This window comes from Narcine bancroftii, chromosome 6, assembly GCF_036971445.1.
Source record: "Narcine bancroftii isolate sNarBan1 chromosome 6, sNarBan1.hap1, whole genome shotgun sequence".
Taxonomy (NCBI): domain Eukaryota; kingdom Metazoa; phylum Chordata; class Chondrichthyes; order Torpediniformes; family Narcinidae; genus Narcine; species Narcine bancroftii.
In genome coordinates this window covers 179,260,670-179,284,678 of record NC_091474.1, presented here as the reverse complement: position 1 = coordinate 179,284,678, position 24,009 = coordinate 179,260,670, and the positions used below count along the sequence as shown (strand labels likewise).

Genomic DNA, 24,009 nt, shown 5'->3' with positions numbered 1-24,009 from the left:
TTGGCTGGAGCCTCTCTTGTGTAAGCATTTTACCTGTGGTGGCGTGGAGCACCGCCACCTTCTACTGCTGTTTGCCACAGTTCTATGAGCTGGAGCAGTCAATAAACCAAGCTTCTTGCTGCTGTCTGGGGTCTCAGGTGACAAACAGTTGGCCCCAGGTCACAGGGGAAGGCTGTACTGTGAGTAATTTGGGTGGGAGGGAGGCAGTCATTTTTGGGCAGGGACATGACATGTTCATGTAAGCAGCTCACCCCTTCAGGACCAGCCTCAGCGTGGTCTGCTATGAATCACTTCACTTAACTATGGAGGACCGCTAGGCACAGCCCTCCTTGTGAGTTGCCATTGCAGATTTAACCCAATGCATGATGGGGAGGTGCAGCCAGATTGTGACCATCTCTACTGCTGTCTGGTGCTCTGTGATGGGCATTGCAAGGTAGCAGGCGAGCAGCTGATACTCAAATGGGGAGTAGCAAGTGGCAGCTTCAGGGAGGAACTTGGCCCAGAAGCAGAGTGCGACCTTACCTCTTTTGCCAGAGGCTCCACTCAGGTATTGTCTTTGAGGAAGAGACCTGAAGGGAACTCCAATCTTGCAGGGGGCCAGTGGCAGTACCTGTTCAATGGCCGGTTTTGCTGTTTCAAATGCAGTTTAGTGCTCATGTCCTCAATGAAACACGGCCTTTACAGTGGATGGAGGAGCATGGTGAGATGGGGAATATATTGGTGGCATTAACCCAAAAGACGCATGAAACCTTGCATCTCAACTTTGTTGGTGGGCAACACTGCATTGAGTACTTTGTTTTTAGCGACCGCCGGAATTTCTCTGCTGCCAGAGTGCCACTGGATGCCCAGGAAATGGTCTGTTTTACTGGGACCCTGTTAATTTTCCAGGTTAATGGCCCATCCTTGGACCTGCAATGAAGTGATTAACATGTCAAGGGCTTGTGTTACCACTTCTTCTGAGAAGCCCTGGAGGAGGATATCGTGCCGTCTGGAGTGTGCCGTTGAGATATCATGGGGAACTTGATATTTTTTGTCTAATTTTCTAACATTAACCCATGATACAATGTGGGGCTGTGCACATAGCCTTGGAGCAGATGGCAAAATGTATACTGCCTTCCCTCCTAGGTGAAGGCAAATTGATTCTAGGAGTCAGGATTAAGAGGGATAGAGAAGAAAGTGTTTGTGAGGTCGACAATAGCATACCAATGTTTATTCTCCCATTCCCCAATGTTCTCCATCAGTATGTAGGACCCTCCACAATCCACACAATTTCAGTATATGACAAGCTGGTAGGGTAGTTTTTAATCTCAAGATTTGAGTTAGAATACATTGTACTAATAATATGAACTGAAAGGAATGTTATCCCCAAGAGCTTCAAAATTTCAGTTAACAATAACATTGTTTGAACATACACTGAATATGATATTTTAGAAAATTGGGTGATGTTCAGTGTTAGTGAACTTTTAAGCTCTGCAACCAAGGTTCATATCCCACATAAAATGATCGGAAGAAGTATCCTAATGCAATTAGCTGTTACGGAGATAGACAAGTAGTTTTAACAAAGTGCGTTGGCAAGAAATAATCTTCTGAGCACTTTACATGACTTACAGCTTCAAAGTAGAGTCCATGGTGCATCTACACAGTTGAAGGGCAAATAATGCCAAACTGACAATCATGACAGGTAGTTAATGTATCATCAAAACAGGCATGCAGATGGTGTCACTGTGCTGCACTGATAAACTCCAACCCTCCCATTCCGGAAAACATTCAGTGTCCTCTCTTAACCCTGAAAGGAGGGCATTCAACAACAGAAAGAAAGCCAATCCTCCTCTCAACATCAAAACCATTCCACCCACATACTACTCAAATTATTTTCTACTTTCTCAGAACGTTCTTGGAAAATTCCATCAAATTTCTACAGGTGCACTGTAGAAAGTATACTTACTGGCATAAATTACCATTATATTCATCATTAAAGGGGTCACCAACTACTCGTTGGTATCATTTCAATAAGTGTTTTATGCTTAAAATTTCTCTCAGACAAAGCTGCATTTGTTGGTATTCCTGCAGGAATATTATACAACATGTAGAGCAGACAAGCTCATCGAAAAGGGAGAAGGGCATTAGGCATTCAGTAAGAGGCCATATTCAGCAAAAGTACTTAGGGAACAATCTGAAGAGAATGGGATTCAATATATGTACCCCAAAATCTGTAACTGCAAACTGAGATCAGAGCAATTAATCTTTTGTTAATGGCAACAAACCTATAAGGGTCAACACAAAGAAGTGAAAGGGACTCAGCAGATCAGGCAGCATCCCTGGAGAGAAGTGGACAATCAGTATTGCATACGCTGCCCATTATAAGAACACTATGAACTTCTACCAGTTTATCTGTCTCCACCAGATCTGTTCCTTAGATGGGGCCTTCAGAATATCAAAATATAATTTTTCTTTTAAAATAAAAGTGACATTCCTCCATTATCATTGATAAACCCCTCACATACATTTCCCCATTTCACATGCCCTCTCTGCCCTGCCCCCAAGAACAAGGATACAGTTCAACCTCTGCATCTTGATTTAGTTTAGAGAGATGACATAATGAATTGTTATGACTGAATAGGGAGAGATGCTATCTAAGATTCCTGTGAACTACAAAATGACCTCACTCTGTCCCCTGTAAGGATTGCATTCCATTCTCTCAATTCCTCCATCTCATCTGCACCCAGGATGAGGACTTCTATGCCAGATCATCAGAGATGTCCTCCTTCTTCAAACAACGAGGCTTTCCCTCTACCACCATCAACTCGACACTCACCTGCATATCCTCCATTACCTGTACTTCTGCCCTGGCCCCCTCACGCAAAAGGGACAGGATTCCTCTTGACCTCATCTATCTCCCCACCAGCCTCTGCATTCAACACTTCCTCCTCCACCATTTCCATCATGATCCCATGATCTACATGATCCCACCACTAAACACATATTCCCCTCTCCTCCTTCAACATAGACCACTCCCTAAATGTCTCCCTTATCCACTCCTCCCTTCCCTCCAATTGTCCACTTAGGACCTACCCCTGTAACCGTAGGAGATGTTCCACGTGCCCACACCTCTCCCTCACCATGATCCAGGACCCCAAGCAGTCTTTCCAAATGAAGCAACATTTCATGTGAATCTGTAGTAGTCAACTACTCCATCCGATGCTCCCATTATGGTTTCCTCTACATCGGAGAAACTGGACACAGACTGGGAGATGCTCTGTTGGGCACCTTAGCTCTGTCTGCCAAGGTAGTGTGGATCTCCCACTGGCCACCCATTTCAATTCTCCATTCCATTCTCTTGCTGATATGCACTGCCAGACTGAGACCACCCACAAATGGGAGCAACAACACCTCATCTTCCAATTGGTCACCCTTGAACCAGATGGCATTAATATTGACTTCTCTGGCTTTCATTAACTCTCCCAGCCCCACCCCCTCCCTACTTCTTCCTTGTCACCTTCACTAGCTCTGTCTCTCTTTTCTGTCTCTTTTCACACAAACATGATAAATTCTTTACCTCCTCCTTTATCATCTCCAATTAACACCTTTTGTTGGTCTGGGTTTCTCCCCCAGCCAGCATTGTCTGAATTCTGAGACTTTCTGAGATTTCCTGCTTCTGGCTTATTCTGCTTATTCCTTGAAGAAGGGCTCAGGCCACAAATGTCAGCAATATATCTTTGTCTCGTATGGACATTGAAACGACTGGCTCCAGCATTTTGGTGCATTCTTACTACAATCACAGCGTCTGCAGACTTTTGTGTTTCACTTACTAATATTACCAAATGGGTATTGAGGATGTTGCTTCCAGTGTCCACCACAAGACTAAGGTTGGAAGGGAGAATAGCCATCTCGATGAAAGAACCTTGACTCGAGGCAGTTACTGTCCATGGTTGCTGCCTGACCAGCTGTGTCTCACCACCTTTTCTCTGTTTGCTCAACATTCCAGAACATGATTTTTTTTTTGTATCTCTAAATCTATTTCCTTCCAAGATGGAATTATCAGTATATTTGCAACATGTCTGAGTTCAAGTTCTGCAGTTGTGGAAAGCAAGTCAACAAGGATCCCTAATTAGACGGACCATCTCGATGGGTCCATTTAGTACAGAGAGGGGACATAATGTTTCATTTACGATTGAACAGGGAGAGATGCTATTGACACATCTGCAATATTTCATGGGCTCTGCATTTGCTGAACACTGGAATCACAATTGATTCCATATCCTTAATATCTATCTAGTGTGTCATCTTATACAGTACATCTTGCAAGTCACCCCCTACCATCCAGGCAGCTATCGTGATGCTTCCATTCAAGTGCCCACTAAATATCCAAGCATTGTATAAGAAATCATTAAAATTGAACTGCAGAACATAAAATGCTAGATAAACTCAGCAGCTCCCATCGTATCCAGAGGAAGTAAAAGACAATCAGTGTTTCTGGCCTGAACTTTAAAAAAATATATATTTTATTTATATTTTCACACAAGTTTGTACAGCCATATACAGTTCATGTCAACAATGGCAGTTCACATACAAATATACATATATTCATTTTTTTAGGACTATATATACAAGCCCGTGTCTCTACCAACCCCCCCCCCTCCCCCCACACATAAAACAAGATGACTCACTCAAACTTTGACCAGCAACAACAAAACTTTAACCCTAGGAAAATAAATAATAAATAAGGGGCAGGGATTGTTGCAGCTCAGTGGGCAGCCTCTGGGCAGATACTCATTCCTGACTTTCCTTGATCGGTATCAGTTTGAGGGAGAGAAAGCCACAGCAAGGAATGGGGAAACCAATCACCGCCATGCACTTATGTAGTGGATGTATGGCTGCCAGATCTAATGAAAAGTTCTGTATTTGTGCTGGTCCAACTTGTGCTGGGAAAGCATGACCACGGTCATCAATTCAAGGCACAGGATGGTCCAGTGTAACTTTTTGCATCAGTTGTATATAATCCAACAGAAAATAAACAGATCAAAACCAGAGCTCTCGGACCAATGCTTCAGATGTGGCATTGCGACTGAGATATTCGTGTATGCAACCTGGGTAGATCTAGGCCAAGTCCTTGAGAAAATTATAGGCAAGCAATTCCCTCAGGACCCAAAGTTGTTCCTGCTGGGAAATATAACGGACATAAGGCTGACAATGAAGCTGTCCAAATGTCAAATCCAATTTGTGTTAATTGCATTGGCAGTGGCCAGGAAGTGCATTGCTGCGACTTGGAAGTCCAACTCTAGTCTTGGTATCAACTGATGGAACAAGGAAATGCAGAGCTGCGTTCCTCTGGAGAAAATAATTTATAACCGGGCCTGAGCTCTTCCTCAGAAACTTGAATCTTTTTGGCCTGTATGATTCTGTTTCACTCTCAGCACCATCTTCACTGGCTGTGACCTATCAACAGATCACTGTTTCCACACCAATGAGAAAAGAAAGAGTTTCTGGCATCTATCATTAAACTGCTTTATTGTAATGCACCCTCATGTTCTAGGTCACATGCATCTCAGGAGTATTAAGAAATTTTAATTTAAAACAAATAAATTAAGATCTGCCTTTTCATAATACTAATTGGGGCATATTAGTCATTAAAATATATGACCAAAGAACCCAAAGGAACAGCAAAAATTAAATGCCATTAATGCTGACTAAAACTAACTAAAAGACAAAAATAGCATCCAATTTATGAAGTCAAACAAGAACATATGAAGACACTTGGGTCCCGTATAGTACACAAAAGTACTGGAGAAACTCAACAGGTCACACAGCATTCATAGGAAGCAAAAAGATTTGATGCTGTCATGAATGAGGAAAAGCAGGTAGATGCCTGAATAAAATATGTGGGGGGAAGGAGGAAGAAGGAGGAGAGAGGGTAGGAACGGGAAGTGGGGGGGGGGGCACAAACTAACAGGTAAGAGTTAATACATGGATAAAGATAGGTGAGTAGAAAGAGAAAGAAGGTATAGGAGAGAAGGCAAAGAGCTAAGAAGGTTAGCTGGCTGATAGAAGGAAGGGAAGTGGGTGGAGTGTTGAAGGAAAGGAGGCATGGGGAAAGGACTCTATGAGGGGGGTGAACAGAAATTGAAATCAATACCGATGCCGTCTGGTTGGAGAATGCGGAGACAGAATACAAGGTATTGTTCCTCCATTTGCAGGTGACCTCGATCTGGAAGCCCATGAGGCAGTGGACATGCATGTTGATGTGGCAATGGTGTGTGGAATTAACATAATTGCAACAGCAAGGACCTCCAATTGGCCAACTATTTTAATCCCATTGTACATCAAATGAAATCTTAAAGTACCTATTTTAAAAGTTCTCCAGTTACTCATTTAATCCGGTGAGTTTACCAAGCAAGTCGTTGGACAACAGAGACCAGGAGGGCACCAGCCCTGTGCATAGCTTATTGCAGTTTCCACATACTTCCACATACAGGTCCTTCCTGGATTACAAACACCTGAATTATAAGACGCCCATATATACCAATAAGCTTTTGGAAGATCAACAAGATGGATTTGCTAGTTGCTGCAGGGCTGGGGACATCATTTGTCAGATGGGAATGAGGCAGTTCCATGTGCCTTCATCCCCTGTGGGACAACATGTGAGAGTTAAGTGGAGGTGATCTGATCTGAGAGCATTGATCAAACTCCCCTTACACACTCACTGAATAGTCTGAGGCTGGCTGACTATTGCTCTTCTCAGGAATGGAGCTCTGTCGTAACCTGGGGGCTACTGTACATGCAACTACAAAGTAAGTCATGAAAAGTAATGTTGTTGTAAGAAATGTAATTATGGAACAATAGGATACATACTTAAAATTACAGAAGATCAGAACTTGGAAACAAATCACTTCTGGGAGCTCAGGGTTCAAGAACAAAGGGTTATAGATAAAAAGTAAAATTTAAATGAATTTCAAAGACCAAGAACTTCCTTTTCACATTCAACTGATTCTGTTCAATTGGAAAATAAGCAAAATGAAAACTTGATAGAGTGCTGCTGAGACCACAGCTGGAGAGCTCCTTATGGAGGCACTGTAGAAAAATTTCACTCATTTGATTGCTGGGATGAAAAGACTGACACGCGAGAAATGGTTGAACAAAATGAGCCAATGTTTATTGAAGTATCGAAGAGTGAGGGGCAGCCTCAAAGAAATATCTAAGATTCTGAAGGAGATGGGTAAGGTGAATGCTGATAGGTTTATTACTTATAGTTGTAATATAAAGAATGAGAAACAGGTTCAGAACAAGAGATTACCCATGTAAGAAGGCAATGAGGATATTCTTCTTTCAGACAGCTGCAACTCTTGGAATTGTGTTCATCAAGAATCTATTGAGGCAGGGCCACAGAATATATCCAAGGGAGAGAAGACCAGATAGTTCAGTTACAAGGGAGACAAGTGAAATGGAGAGACAGCAGAAAAAGTAGCATCGAGACGAAGATTGGTTCAGCCTTGATCTTATTCAGTGTCAGATTAGGCTCAAGGAGAAATTCTTCTATTCATAGATTAACATCATGCTAACATTATGAATGTTGGTGCCTAGTGGAAAGCAGAGCTCCAGCAGATGTGAAAGGAACAGCGTAGCCTGTTCCTCATGCCAAGCACATAAAGGAACACAGCAGCATGGAGCTCCAGCGGATGATGACCCGAAGATGACGGTACAAGCAGCTCTTCGTGTGGTTTCGTTGAAGCTGCCAACTTTCTGGGCATCGCAGCCAAACGTGTGGTTCAGCATATGGATGGCTTGGGGGACAGGGCCCCAACCGCCTTAATGAGCGAAATGCTCGCCCTTGCTGAGGGACACAGGCCTTGCCTGCACTTCGAGCAGATTTTCCACGAGCAGCTGCCTGAAGATATCCAACTCTTGCTCACTGATGAGAACTTCAGCGACCCCAGGAAACTTGCCGCCTGGGTGGAAGTACTCTAGAGAGCGAAGAAAGAAAATGGCACTTCAGTGGAGTGGGTTGTTAGGCCCTGCACACAGCCAGCAACAGGGCCACAGTAAGCCGAGAGGCATGAGGACCCCCCCAACCCAACAGTATTCCTATCATCTTCAGCGATGGCGTGCAGGGGCCATCAATGCTATCCACCCTGTGTGTTTCAGGGAAACGCCATGGCCAACTGTCATTGATGGATGTGGCAGTTGGCAAACGTGAGAGCCTCTTCCACCTGTGGGACTCTCTGTCCAGAAGGTGCTTCCTAGTTGACACTAGTGCCAAAATAAGTGTCCTTCCCCACCACCGACCCCCCCCCCCCACCCCAGTCTGCATACCACACCTGGAACGGCATCCCCCCCACCAACCCCCCCACAGAGAACAGATGAAGAATTCCCGGAATGTATAATAATTATTAATTCTTCCAATTATATAAAAAATTCTAAGAATGAGCCTCATAAATTCATAAATTACAACTTTATCTTTAATATTATATTTGATTTTCTCTAAACTTAAATAGGACATTACATCATATAACCACTGTGTATGAGGAGGGGATGAATCTCCTTTCCATTTCAGTAAAATAGCTTGTCTGCCTCTCTGATGTTTTTCCTGAGATGCTGATAGAGTTTCATCTGAGTCACGAGAAAAACCAAACAGAGCAATTAACGGACAGGGTTCCATGTTAATCTTGAAAATTGTTGATAGAGTTTGAAGAATCTCTTTCCAAAACCTCTCTAAATTTGGGAATTCGCAGAACATATGAATCAGAGAGGCTTCAAAAAATTTACATTTCTCATAAAAAGGATCAACATCTGCATAAAAATAAAATAATTTTGCCTCCTTTTGAATAATCATCAGCCAAATTTAATCTTTCCAATAGGCATTACTTTTTAGGTATTTACAAATACCTGTTATGTGATATGGCAGTTCTAAAGCAAGTGAAAGGGGGACACAAAAAATATTGAATTAATGCTGTGGATAAAGGAAAATTCAAATCACTTTATCAGGAGATAAAATTAGAAAATATGAAAGCTTCAGAAGAGAGGACAGATCGAAGAAAGAAATAAGGCAATTACAGTCCAAATACCCAAGACGTTTACTTCATCCTTCTTTTCTGTTGAAAACTGGTGCTGAGTTTGGACAAATATCCACTCAGTTTTTTTTTCCCAACCAAATCATAAAATTGGCCCTAAGAAATCATCTGGACTTAAACATTGAAAAAAAAAATCAGATTTTTAAAATAACTCTAAAAATATACTTTATTTATAAAATATACATTGGGAATGTCTTTCTCCATAATCATTATACCATTAATTCATTTCCCTAAAATGCATCAGTTGAAAGCTGCTGTTGACAATTCATTGTTAGCCATCCAAATAATGCTTCTATTCCTAAAGGCACATTCCCCTTTACAACAGCAATGCATATTACTGATGCCAAAGATGAGGCATGGGAGAGGGAGAAAGTTTGTAGAGTTCTGTTGGTTCTTCTCCTGGTATCCTTCCTTATGCTCCTGGTCCTCTTCAGCATTTGTCTCATTCTCTCAGGTGCTGTGTACGGCTCTCCATCCATTATTTGGTGGTCCACCACACAGCAATGAAGTCACCACTGCTGCTGGGTGCCATGGGATTCTACTTCATTAATGTGACTGTGGTTGACGTATGATTTGGTGCCAGGCATCATGAAAGTAGCTCATCCTTTGGGCAATGCCAGGTGTAGGAAAATATCTGACAGTTTATTTCTACTTCCCTGTAAAATGACTCACCATCGTGAAAAATGTCCAATCATCCAATTGGTTAATTAGTAACGGAAAGAAAGCAATTTCTAACAGTGTTGAGGTGTACATCATTGATAGGCTGTCTTATTAGGGCAAGTGTGGCTTTCTTCACTTGTAGAATGATGGCACACCCAGTGTTGAAGGTTCCACCTGTTCCTCACTGAAATCAAGGGAGATGAAATTGTCTCTACGAATACCATGCCTCCGTGATCTCTCAAATGCAGCAGTGATATTGCAAGACGATGCAGAAACCTGCTGTGGCCATTTGGGTCCCAATGATAATGAAGCTGAGAGATAACATGACCCTATCCTCGATAGAAAGAGCAGCCCAGGCATTAGAGGGGGGCCGAAGTATGTATCCGCAGCATGTCACATCTCTCAGTGACAACAGTGTTGGAAGACCAGGCCTGCATTACTTCGGAGGGTTCCAGGACTTTGAAGTAGTCTTTACAGAGAGTGGTTTTTTTTTAAACTCCTCCCCCGGTGTTCCTGATACACTGTCTGATCATTATCACAATAATGGCTCCAGACAGGGTGCTGCCAGTCTCTCACCACGAAGACAGCCACTGAATGAGAGTGCAGGAGACTAATCACTGGAAAAGGCACGCCATATTAATTTAAATGCACTTGACGAATTTGGTAAAAGCATCGTAGCCTATCATAAGTTGAGAGGCTGCCAGTCTCTCACCACGAAGACAGCCACTGAATGAGAGTGCAGGAGAATAATCACTGGAAAAGGCACGCCATATTAATTTAAATGCACTTGACGAATTTGGTAAAAGCATCGTAGCCTATCATAAGTTGAGAGGCTGCCAGTCAACAGTCTTTACATCAGCAGAATGTTCCTGACTATCTGTGACATTTTAACAATAAGCAAAGGTTGAACCAAAAACTACACTTTTTTGTTGGCAAGGGTATAAATTTTCAGATTTGTGGAGGTTACCACCAAAATGCCCCATTCAATCCAAGGTCCGATATTCGCACTTTTCAGTCTCCTTTCAGCTGGTTGATTGGAGTAATTGATGAATTTCATGAAATAATATAAAATAATATTTATCTCAAATAATGGTGCATACATTAAAGTATTTAAAGGTTGAATGAGGTGAGAATGGGGATAGTTTTCTGATGACATTTTAATTTGGACATGCAGCATGGTAACACCTTCTGGTCCACGAACAAATGCTGCCCAAATACTTCTATTAACCTACAACTCTTGATATGTTTTGAAGGGTGGGAGGAAACTGGAGCACCAGAAGGAAACCCACACAGACATAGGGAGAATGTACAAACTCCTTACAGAGAGTGCCAGGTTCAAATCCATGACGCTAGCCTTGTAACAGTGTTACACTAACCATTCTGACCTCTACACTAACTGTGCACATTTTCTTGAAGTAACCTTTGCTGCAATTACAAAAAAAAACTGCTGGAAGAACTCAACAGGTTAAGCAACATCTGTGGAGGTCTAGGTTTTGTCTCATAATTCACTGAGTTCCTCCAGTAGTTTGTTTTGTGCTCCAAATTACAGCACCTATAGTCTGATGTCTCCATTTAGCAGCTTTGAAATAATGTTACGACAACCAGTGATCTGCAGAGGGAGTATGGATTGGTTCTGTGCAGGAGAATGGATCTTGGGAATGGTGTGTAGGAATTGGATTCAGCTTGTTATCTATTATGAATGGAAGTTCAACTATTTTCCATGCCTAATTTTCTTTGGAGAAGATAGTGGTATAAATCCCATGTGAAAAGAATCCAGGATCTGGATGGAATGGATAGTGATCTTTCGGTCACCATCCAGCCTGCACAAAAGAAACTAGACAAAAGAATAGGAACCATATAACAATTACAGCATGGAAACAGGCTTGGTTCTTATAGTCTGCACCAAACTAAAAAACTCTCCTCTAGTCCCACCTACCTGCACCCTGCCCATCCATATACCTATCCAATCTTTCCTTAAATGACAAAATTCACCCTGCCACCACTACTTCTCCCGAAAGCTCATTCCAAACAGCCACCTCCCTCTGAATAAAGAAGTTCCCCCTCATGCTACTTCTAAACTTTTCCCCTTAACTCATTACCTTTTGTTTCAATCTCTCCTACTCTCAATGGGAAAAAACCTATCCACATCAACTCTATCTAACCCTCTCATAACCTTAAATACCTCTATCTAATCCCCTCTCAACCTTCTATGCTCCAAAGAATAAAGATCTAATTTGCTAAATCTTTCTTTGTAATCTAGATTCTGAAACCCAGGTAATATTTTCATAAATCTCTGCCCTCTCTCTACCTTATTATTATCCTTCCTGTAATTCGATGACCAGAACTGCACACAGTACTCATGCTAGAGTATTTTTAATCATATTTATCAAGAACTCTCTTCTTTTCTCTGCACAGTCCTGTATGGCTCACTCTCTATATATTATTCATTCTAAATTGATCACTATTTCAAGAGTGATAACACATTAAAATGACTAGTATAAGTTGTACTGTAGAATTACATTTATATTATAGTAGCAAGTACCAAGAGCCAATCTGATAAAGAGCCATTGTTACCAGCTAACAAACATTATCATGGATATTCATTTCAAGCTAACATACTATTACTTGCAGCATTTGCACTTAAATCCATTGAATCACTGCTCCAAGCTAGCCTGTCATTAGTAACACTGAATAAGGATAGTCAAACAGAGACTGCAGATGTTGGAATCTTGAGCAAACAGAATTGCTGAAGGAACTCAGTAGGTCACACAACACCTATGACTAGAAAAGGCCAGTCAATGTTTTGGGTCTCCATAAAGGGTTCAGACATGAAATAATGACTGACTATTTCTATCCATGGATGCTGTCTGATCCACTGAGTTATTTCAGTAATGCATTGTTTTACAAATGAGAATTATGACTAAATTAGTACCATAAGGTAACACGGAAATCTCAATATTGCTACCACCTGATTAACTGACTTCACTGCATTTTTTCTCGTTAATTTAACACAAAAATATTTCACAATTTGCAATAACACAGTGGATGAATGATCTTTGTTTCCAGCCATTACAATTAAAAGAGGAAGGTGTTATGAAGTGTGGCCTACCTTGTCGTACTGCCAACGTGGTAGTGTATACCAGGAACAGGAGGATGTAGTTGAGAAAACTCTGAAACACTGGAGTGTTGGCATGGAAGTCCTCCACCAAGTACTTGCTAGTCAGGCCTATACCACAGATCAACAATGATAGCACTTGGCCCAGTGCCAGCGACACCAGCAGCTCTCTAAAGGAACAAGTGATTTGCATATTAGGCCAAAGTTAATGACTAGCGACAATTTTGTTTTCACTGATTGAGTGGTAACATGGATAGGGCCCCAGAGGGAGCCATTCTTACAATTAAGATGGATTTGAAAAATCTGAAACAATTTACAAACTTCTATAACAGTTACTGTTTACAAATTAAAATTACTTTTGTATTGTTCAGTCTTTGGTAAGCATGTCTGAAAGAGAGAAAAGTTAGCTGTCTGAAGGAATGTTTTCACAGCCCAAGCCCCATGATGGGTAGCAATGCAACATAAATTGAAAATCCTGTATTTTCAGACAAATAGCTTGTCACATCATCCTTCTGAATGAAACCAGTGAATGGGAAGTTCTTGACTTGCATTGATGACTCCACTCCTGGTGGACACTCCATCTTCTAAAAGAGGAGCCCATAACTTAAACTTTCAAGAGAACAGAATTTTATTACATGTCAAGAACTCCTTATTGGAGACATCTTTTCCTCATATGTGTGCTTCAGTTTTGGAAGAAACTAATCATAAAATCATATTCCTGACACATGCCAAACAGGACCTTATATTTGGGATGTATTTTGGGAAGGAACAAGTTCCCATTCCTTTTCTGCCCCTCATCCTCACTTTCCATCCCACCCACCAAACCTCGACCTTCAAAATGATGCTGGCACCAAATACATCTTCAGCATTTTGAAGAGGCTATTCTCTCCATGATGCTCTGGTTCACTAAAATCTCATAGATACTAAATGAACATCTTCTCTTCCTCATGGTTAACATCATTGAATCGTCCATTTGCTTCGATCAGGGGTGGCCAAATATTTTTGGTTGTGAGCTTCATACAGAAAAATATAAGGAGTCATGGTCCAAACAATATTAAGCCTGGCAGTTTTCAACCAGTTATACTGCAGGAAAAATTGTATTTTTAGACCAGAAAACCCCTATACATTTTCTATCAAAATAACTATCTGACACTACTGAAGAGTTTAACTGTTGACATTGCAGTAGTCTAGTGATGTCCTCATATAATATAGGCATTTCTGTACCTGCTGCTATTACATTTAACTTAAATGAATACAACTCTTTAAAATTCATTCAAAAAGCAGTACACGATAAAAAGATGGGTGCAAAATAAGAACAGGGTAAAGATCAAGGGACAAGGCCGTCTCCAATATTCCTCCACAATTCTCAGTGAACACAGTTCATAGCCCACCTTAATGATTATGATGCAATGTGTAAATAAGTAAATAGGCTATTAAAGATAAGCTATTAAAGTTAACATCTTCTTTGCAAATCAAAACTCACTTCCTGTTGACTTCAGTGAAAACGTATTCATTTTCCCACCGTGTCTGAAATTTTCAGCACTCCCTTCCTTGTTCTGTCTTTTCAGTTCTGCCATGTTTAATCAACTGAGGTAATTTTTTTAAAATTAGGCAAGCATTTTCATCAATGAGTAACATTGCACTGGTCAGTCTCGTAGTTGTTCAAAATGGCAGCAACATCTACTATTGAAAATAAGAAGTGCAATGGTTGCCTAGCTGTTGTTCAAAATGGTAGTGAAATCTGTGTTGAAACTATGAAGTGCGATGTGCAAACAGTGCAATTTATTGTTCTAATGGGCCATATTCCATTTGATTTTTAAAATTCATCCTGGGCCATTTAAAAATAGTCAATGGGTCACAGTTTGCCCAGGGGCTGTAGTTTGGCCACCCCTGGCTTAGATCGTAATAATTATCGACTTACTCATCACAACATAATTCAGCGCAAAACACTGTTTATTATCATTGCAAATTTAAATCAGTTGTATCTGGAGTAGAACAAGAGTGTCACCTTTTTAGGAATGAATTACACTAATCTGGACATTTAAAATTTTAACTGGCCGTGAATGCCATGATTTTATTTCTGCATCAGATGTATAATGATGTGGCATGCAATGTTCCTTTAGAGCACACATGTCAAGCTCTGGCCCGCGATATAATTATATTTGGCCCACAAGATCATTTCAAAAATGTATTAGAGGTGGCCCGCTGGCCGCCGCGCCAGTATAGCGCATGCACAGTAATACAACAAATCCCAGAATGCATTGGCGTCAGCCTGCTAATCGCCCCCACCTCCTCTGTTTACATTGCAGGGTCTCACCGTGGACTCTGGTTTTGGGGCCTGGCCGGTGTCAGGCGAAGCCAAGGCCGCTTCCCAGCGCCTGGAACTGGAGGCCTCGGGCCTGACCTCGCCAGGACTGTTGCCCACTCCCCCTCCCTGCCGCAGGCCGATCCGCGACTCACGGTGACGGGGTCGCTGATCCGCCGAGATGCCGCCCTGCAGCGAGAGCCGATGCCCCCGCACTGTCGTTGTCCAACCCGATCGCCCGCAAACCCCGCCCTCCCGCACACAGGCCTGAGTAAGGATTAGGAACTTTAATCTCAGGATAAAACGATCTTCCAATAGTTTCATGTCACAGTGATAAATATATTCTTGGTTAAAAATGGTCCTGCACCTGGATACAAGCTCATTAGGCACAAAACTTGAAAAGTGTGTCAATCAAAGGACATCTGTACCAATGGAAAAAGGGCATGGCAAATAACCCTGCTAGAGTTCATGTCACCCATTTGATTGTTTCAGGAATCATGTTATTCTCCCACATTCTCAATAGCCCTCAGATTTTACTATTCGACAGCACACTAGCAACATTTGACAAATCCTCTATAGAGAAATATTATTTATTGAATATTTTATTTCTCATTTGTTAATGCTTCTGGAAAGAGTTTATCCAAAACTATTATTAAACATTTATTTTAATAAGAAAAAGTTTAACATTACATATGTTGAAAGAAGAGAAAACATGCAGATGTTGTTGAAAATTTTCAATAAATATTTAGTTCGGCCCTCGACTTAGTCCAAGTTTTTAATTTTGGCCCTCCGTGAATTTGAGTTTGACACCCCTGCTTTAGAGCATTATCTGGGAATAAAGGCCATGCCTTTCCATGGTGTTGCTGTTGTTCACTACCACTGAAACAACATTGCTCTTTCAAGAGCAATGCTGCACATTCAACAACACAACTTAAAAGAGACCATTCTGAAAATCCAATCTTTATATTCTTCTGCTACACAATTGAATTTTGCTCAGTACTTGAGTTAGGTGGAGCATGAAGCCTTGGTTGGTACTGCCTAGTGGTAATTCCTGTAGCTTATCAAAATGGGCTCTGTGTCTCTTGAATCTCTTGAATGGAGATTCAAAACACAGTTCCCTGATCAAAGACAGCAGCCATGAATCTGCACCAATCATTCCAATAACTTAAATAGGAGGTCAAAGGCACAGAAAGGTCACAGCTAGCCTCTGCCGCTAGAAGCTTCTCCAAATTCTATACACCCATGATAACTATTGATAAAGTGTTCAGTATTTATATTGCTAGAAATGTTTGAGTCTTCCAGGATATGGATTGTCAGGGAAGCCAATAGCATCCCTGATGATGTCATCTGCGAGAAGTGCATCCAAATGCAGCTCCTTACAAACCTTGTTTAGGAACTGGAGCTGGATGACATCCGAATTATTCAGGAAGCAGAGGGGATAATAGACCGCAGTTACAGGTATGCTGTAACAGGAGGAAGGTAGCTGGGTGAGAACCATCAGTCATTGCAGGACTACCTGGTGATTGTTCCCCTCAAGTATACTAGCTTGGATACGGTTGGGGAGGGAACCTACCAGGTACAAGCCACAATGGTCAGGTCCCTGGCACAGAGTCTGGCCTTGTGGCTAAGAAGGGAAGGAAGTAGAAGAGATGAGCTATAGTGATAGGGGACACAGTTAAGGGGACAGATAGATTCTGTAGAATTTTGCTTCTCTGGTACCAGGGTCTGAGATATCTCAGATTGCGATCATAGCATTATCAGGAGGGAGGGTACTCAGATGTCATGGTTCATATAAGGATCAATGATGTGGGTAGGAAGGGCGAGGAAGTCTTGCAAGGAGAGTTCAGGAATTAGGCGCTAGGTTGAAGGACAGGACCCCTAAGGTTGTAATCTCAGGATTGCTACCTGTGCCATGTGTTAGTGATGTTAGAAATAATAGGATAATGCAGCTTAACAGAAGGCTAATAACATGGTGCAGAGGGAAGGTTTCAGGTTTCGGGGTCATATAGAGTTGTAAAGTGAGCTTTTGGCATATTAATCTTCAAAAATCAAAGAATTGAGTACAAAAGTTGGGGTGTTATGATAAACTTGTATAAGATTCAATTTATTGCCATGTAATAAAAACAGTGTCATATAACACAAAACTGCTTTTGTCTGTTTTGAGATTTGCCATTGGCAGAAATTGCCTGAAGTGCCTCTTACAGTCCGAGAAAGAGAATCCCCTCTCCACCCCCCGCACCCCAGTCAACGAGTGTCCATGGATTCACCCCCAGCACTTCCACAGACACACAGAGTCCAGTCTAAACCATCGGCAACCTGAGCTCCAATACGATTAGGAAGCTTTCAGCGCTGCATCATCCTCTCATATCCTGGTTCCAATACCTGGTACCCCTTCAGCCAGTTTCGAGCCAGTCTCCAGCATTTTGCAGCCAGGTGTGATTTCCTTGACCAAAGTCTCCAGCAGCCCAGAGTCTCCGTGGGTTTCTTGCCTTGAGACACCAGCAGCCCGCCGCAATGTGGTTCTTTCAGCAGCAAGACCCCTCATTGGTCCGCTGCTGTGGTCACCGTCCCAAGGGTCTTCTCCTCTGCTCCCCATTTTCTAGTAGTCTGAGCCAGTACTCTGCTTCCCCGCGTCTGCAACCCTTCATGGCTGCTGCCGATATCAGGCACTGCCATCTTGGGTCCTTACCCCGTTGTCCCAAAAATAAATAAAACTACCGTTGGCACCTTTAATGGGCCATTCAAAGCCTGTATGGAACTGACGGCAGTTGGACCTGGTGGTTGGACCCTGCGAAGCATTGTAACTCTGCTCTCTGCTTTCTGTGGGTCTGCACCAGTGGCAGCACCATAATTGAAGCAGCTCTGGCAGCATTGCCATTTTAAGATATTGGTGAGGCCAAATTTGGAGTATTGTGCACAGTTTTGATTACTTAACTGCAGGAAATATATCAGTAAGATAGATAGAGTGCAGAGAAGATTTAATACGATGTTGCCTGGACTTCAGGAAGTAAGTTACAGGAAAAGGTTAAACAGTTTATGACTTTATTCCCTGGAGCGATGAGTCGCACTACAGAGAAGAGGTGGCAAATCATGTGAAATAGTGTGAGAGAAACAATCTGAGTTTCAATGTGGACAAGATGAAGGAGATGATCATGGACCTCAAGAGGACCAGGAATGCCCCACCCTTCATTACACATCAACAACTGTGTAGTAGAGAGAGTGGAGAGCACCAAGTTCCTTGGAGTTCACTTAACTAGTGACCTGTCGTGGACACTCAACATCTCTTCACTTGTGAGAAAGGCACAACAGGGACTACAAACCCTGAGATAACTTAAGGAAGCAAGGCTACCAGCCACCAATATGTTAACCTTCTATAGGAGCTCTATCAAGAGTATCCTGGCCAGCTGAATCACGGTGTGGTATGGTTACTGCAGGGAAATGGATCGAAGGTCCATCCACAGGACCATGAGTGGCAGAGAGGATCACTACAGCCTCCCTCCCTGTCATCGACATGATCTACCAAGATCATTGTCTGAAAAGGGCACAAAAATTATTGAGGACCCCTTCCATCCTGCACACGGCGTCTTTCAGCTGCTCCCATAAGCAAGAGATATACAGGAGGATCAGAGCCAGCACCACCATGCTCACAAGAACAGCTTCTTTCCACGGGCAGTGAGAATGTTGAACAACCAAAGAAACTGCTCACACTAACCATCTGAGATTCTCATATCCATGAAATAATACATTTCCAATTATTTGTATAAATTAAATACTTTGTCCTGCATATGTATTGTTTGCCTGAATCTGTATTATGTCTGATTGTATGACTGCGTGATTTGTATCAAGGACTGGAGAATGCTGTTTCATTGGGTTATATTTTTACAATCAGATGACAATAAATTTGACTTGAATGAGAGGAGATTTGGTAAAGGTATTTAAAATTATGAGGGGAAAAGACAGAGTAAATGTAGGTGGGCTTTTACCACTGGGGGTAAGTGAGAACAAAAAAAAGAGGATGGGCTAAGGGTGAAAGAGGAAAGGTTTAGGGAAAACATGAAAGGGAAATTTTTCACAGAGGGTAGTGGGAGTGTGAAACAAGCTGCCAGCCAAAGTGGTGAATATGGGCTCAATTTTAACATTTAAGAAAAAAATATGGACAGGTACAAGGATTGGAGAGGGATGGAGGGCTATGGACTGGGTGCAGATCAGTGGAACTAGGCAGAATAATTGTTTGGCACAGACTAGAAAGGCCGAAGGGCTTGTTTCTGTGCTGTAATGTTCTATGATTCTAAATTAAAAATACAGATACACATTAATTTTTTGAGCAGCTGTGTACTACTAAAAATTCATCTCTGCCTCAGAACATTCATTTTGGGGAAAGTTTTTAAAAAAAATCAGAAATTTACATTATATCATTGATTTTCCCTGATTACATTGGAGAAGGCTACAAAATCGACACAACGTGAGTAAAATAGTAAATGACTAACACCAGTTATATTTGTTACTGTAAAAACTATAAATTCGAGGAAATCTCAAATTTCCTGTTAGTTTCCAAGGTGTAATGAGAGCAGATGCTCAGAGTTTTGCTGTCGTTAGAACTTCAAATTCCAGACAACCTAGAAAACCAGATGATCAAGAAAACAGGCCATTTCTGAAGTTAAAATCTCCTTCAGGATTACTGACAACCAAGAAATTTACTAGAGCCCTAGAATGGAACTGTTAAATTTCAATCTCTTCTAATTAATCATCTGCTTCACAATGTAAGAATAGCTGGCAGAAGGTTTGCACTGAAGTGGGGCCATGAAAATTGGAGGGTCTTCAGACCACTTGCATCTGCCAAGTTAGGGGCTTGGTCTCACCACCTCACTTCCTGCCAAGAGGAAGCATTTCCTTTGCTTCTCAAACTACATTGCACACTACATGCTCATTCTTTCATTACACTTGATAGAGTAGCCCCACATTACATCCAAATATTGACAAGATCTGTTTTTGTATGGTGATTACTTGTACACTGTATCATGGATAGAAGTTTTGGGATGGAAAGCCAAGCTCTCACATGGGAAGACAGGTTTGAAGTTACAAAGGCATTGAATTCTCTGATTCATGGCAAGATTATCACAGAAATATACATTGTCCATACTTGAGATAAAGTACTGTCACCGAGCTCATCACTCTACTACCTATTGAGAAGGCTGGAAACTGAAATTAAAACAAAAAAAATTTGTTGGGAAAACTCAGGAGGTTACATAACACCCATGGAAAAAGGAAAGTTAACATTGTAGCTTGCAGATCCCTCATCAGAAAGGTTTTCAACTTGAAAGGTTAACTGTTTCTCTTTCCATATTTGCTGCCTGAACTGCTAACTCTTTCTAGCATTTTACAGTAAACCCCTGTATCCAGCACCTTTTTGGGATTGGTGGATGCCACATAAATAAATTTTCCGGTTGCTTGAGATTGCTTGTTGTGTGACTGGCAAACTAATGGAGAGGTGCGCCCATTTTAAACTTCTGTCTTTGTGACCTATTTATTTTCTGTGGGCTTGTTTTGCTGGTTGCTTGAGGCTGTCTGTTGCTGGAATTCTGGATAACAGGAGTTTTACTGTATCTGATTTTACATCATATTTCTAACATCTGCAGTATGTTTTTTTAAATTTTCACTAAAAATTGAAAACCATAACTCTGGTGGCTGTCAAGAATATCAATTAATGCAGTTGATTTTCTCTCGAAGCTCCTTTGTCGCAGTAGCAGTTTCCAAGATGCCAATCCAATGTAGACCAGCCGCTCAAATTTCATTAGGCCAACACACCACCTCAATATCCTCTGTTGATGTCCAGTAATTGTGATAAATGTTCCTCAAATAGGGAGATTTCACTCTTGACCCAGCCCACTGCTTGAAAGTGAAAGAAATTCTAGCTCAAGAGAAAGCATAGAGCAACAGTTTACCCCCTAGGAACAGTTGTAAAACAGGAAAGTCGGCAGACACTGTGGTTGATGTAAAACACAAAGCTGGAGAAACTCAGCAGGTCAAACAGTGTCTTTTATAGAGCAAAGATAAAGATACATCACCAACATTTCAGACTTAAGCCCTTTATCAAGGTGTGGCAAAATAGAGTGGGGGGAGGAGCACAGTCCCAAAGTCAGGAGGTAATAGGTGGATATAGAATGGAGGATACAGCAGCAAGCAGAGGAAGGAGGGATGGCTCAATGAATGGAGATGGAAAGGGTGGAGAGATAAGGGAAATGATGACATGGGAAAAGGGAAGGGAGGGAGAATAGAGAGGAGGTCAGCAGAGATCAGAGAAGTCGATGTTCATGCCATTTGGCCCAGTCAGAAATTCAAGAGTTGCTCCTCCAATTTATGGCTGGTCTTGGCAGGCAGAGACAGCATCAGAAGAGATTTAATTGTGGGGCATTAGGGGTAACCGCGGGGGCGGGGGGGTTGTGAACAAACTGCCATTTGAGAACTCATTCAGCAGAGTGGGGGGAGTGGGTGCCATACCTGCCATGGACCTCCTCTGTTCGCCACACCATCATACTTCCCCCTCCCTCTGGCATTTCAGATGAACACACATGTTTATAGACCGTGGAGACAAAACCACGTGATTCATTTTGGTGACACTCCCTTTGACGGCATCACTCAGTGGGGTCTGCAGCCATCTCGTGATGCTAGTTCTGTGAATGGGTGGGAGGGGCACATTAACTAATTGGGGGAGGGCATAGTCTGCAAATAACCCCCCCCCCCCCCCCCCCCATAACGCAGAGCCTGTTGGTAGGATAATTCATGAAGCCATGGATAGACATGCAAGTATGGGATTGGGACACAGAATTGAAATAGTTGACTACTGGGATGTGCTGGTCACTGATGTGGACACATCAAAGGTGTAGAGAAGGCTACAAAGGGAACACCAGATGCAGTAGATTACGCCCATGGACACACAAGTGTTGTTTCACTTGAAAGACCCAAAGAGGTGTAGGCACAAGTGTTGCACTTCCTGCGGTCACAGGGGAAGGCATCAGAGGTCATTTGGTGTGGAGGGGTAAGTGCACAAGGGAATCACGGAAGTAGCGATCTCTACAAAAGGCAGAGAAGGGAGGAGAAGGGTACATGTGTCTGGTGGTGGGATCATGTTGTGGGTGGCATAAATTACAGATGCAGAGGCTGGTGGGATGGTAGGTAAGGACAAGGGCAATCCTGTGCTTGTTGCATCTGGCGGCAGAAGGGGGACAGGACAGATGAGTGGGAAATGGAGGAGATTCGGATGAGGACTGAGTTGATGGTAATAAAGGGAAAGCCACATTTGTGGAAGAAAGCAGATATTTCAGATGATGTGGACTGAAGGCCTCATCTTAGGAATAGATGAGTCAGAGGAGGAGAAATTGTGAAAATGGATTCTAATCCTTGCAGAGGAGAAGGTGTGAAGAGGTAGATGATGAAGTTATGGGAGTTAGTAAGCTTGTCAGATATGTTGGAGGACAGCTTGTCTCCCGAGATGGAGCCAGAGAGATCCGGAAAGGGGAGAACTTAGTCAGAGATGTATCAGGTGAGTTTGAAATCAGGATGGAAGTTGGCAGCAAAGTTGATGAGCTCTTCATATTTGCATGAGACAGCCCCAATATAGTCGTCAATATAGTGGAAGAAGAGTTGAGGGCCCTTACCAGTGTAGGCTTACAACATGGATTGCTCCACAAAGCCAAAACCACAGGCAAGCCTAGCTGGGTCCCATGTGAGTACCCATGGCTACTCCTTTGATTTGAAGGAAGTGAGATTACTCCTTTGATTTTTTTTCAGGAAGAACCTCCCTCCCATGGCCTCCAATCTCTTTGTTTCCTATCTCCTCACTACTAGGTTCTACGATACATAAACCCAACCCATTATTTCCACTTGCTCTTGCCCCACCAAAGGTTTTGTCTTACCCAGACTCTATATTTTCTCCCCGGTCCAACTTCATAGAGCCATAGAACATTATAGCACAGAAATAGGCCTCTTCGGCCCTTCTAGTCTGTGCCAAAACATTTTATTTTGCCTAGTCCCACTTACCTGCAGCCAGTCCAAAGCCTTCCATACCTCTTCCATCCATGTACCTGTCCAAATTCCTCTTAAATGTTAAAATTGAGCCCACATTCGCCACTTGTTCCACACCACTACCACTTTCTATTTGAAGAAGTTTCCCCTAAACTTTTCCCCTTTCACACTTAAACCATGTCCTCTGGTTTGTATCTCATCTTCTCTCAATGGAAAAGGCCTATTTGCTCTGTCTTACCTCCTTATAATTTTTAATACTTTTATCAAATCTCCCCTCATTCTTCTACAGTCCAGGGAATGAAGTCATAACTGTTTAACCTTTCCCTGTAACTCAGTTCCAGGAAACATCCTAGTAAATCTTCTCTGCACTCATTCTATCTTATTGATAACCTTCTGTAGCTAGGTGACTAAAACTGCATACAACACTCAAAATGTGACCTCAGCAATGTCTTATACAACTTTAATATAATATCCCAATTCGGTACTCAATACTTTGATTTTTGAAGGCCAATATGCCAAAAGTTCTCTTTACCACCCTATTCACCTGCGATGCCACTTTCAGGGAATTATGTATCTGCATCCCTCTGTTCTATCGCATTCCTCAGTGCCCTACCATTTACCATGTATTTCCTTTCTTTATTTGTCCTTCCAAAATGCAACACCTCACACTTGTCTGCAGTAAGTTCCATCTTCCATTTTTTGGCCATTTTTCCAGCTGGTCCAGATCCCTCTGCATGCTTTGAAAAACATCTTTGCTGTCTACAATGCCTCCAAACTTAGTATCACCTGCAAACTTGCTAATCCAATTTACCGCATTATCATCCAGATAATGGCCCCAGCAC

The 24,009-nt window shown here is 42.2% G+C and overlaps 1 protein-coding gene across 2 annotated transcripts in view; it reads right to left on the bottom strand.

The window, feature by feature from the left end:
- slc35f1 (solute carrier family 35 member F1) overlaps nt 1-24,009 on the bottom strand; it is a 312,694-nt gene that overhangs the window by 174,504 nt on the left and 114,181 nt on the right. For both annotated transcript variants that reach the window (XM_069888288.1, XM_069888289.1), the window contains exon 2: nt 12,835-13,010. In XM_069888288.1, coding sequence (XP_069744389.1) covers nt 12,835-13,010 — 176 coding nt within the window. The remainder of the gene's footprint in view (nt 1-12,834; nt 13,011-24,009) is intronic.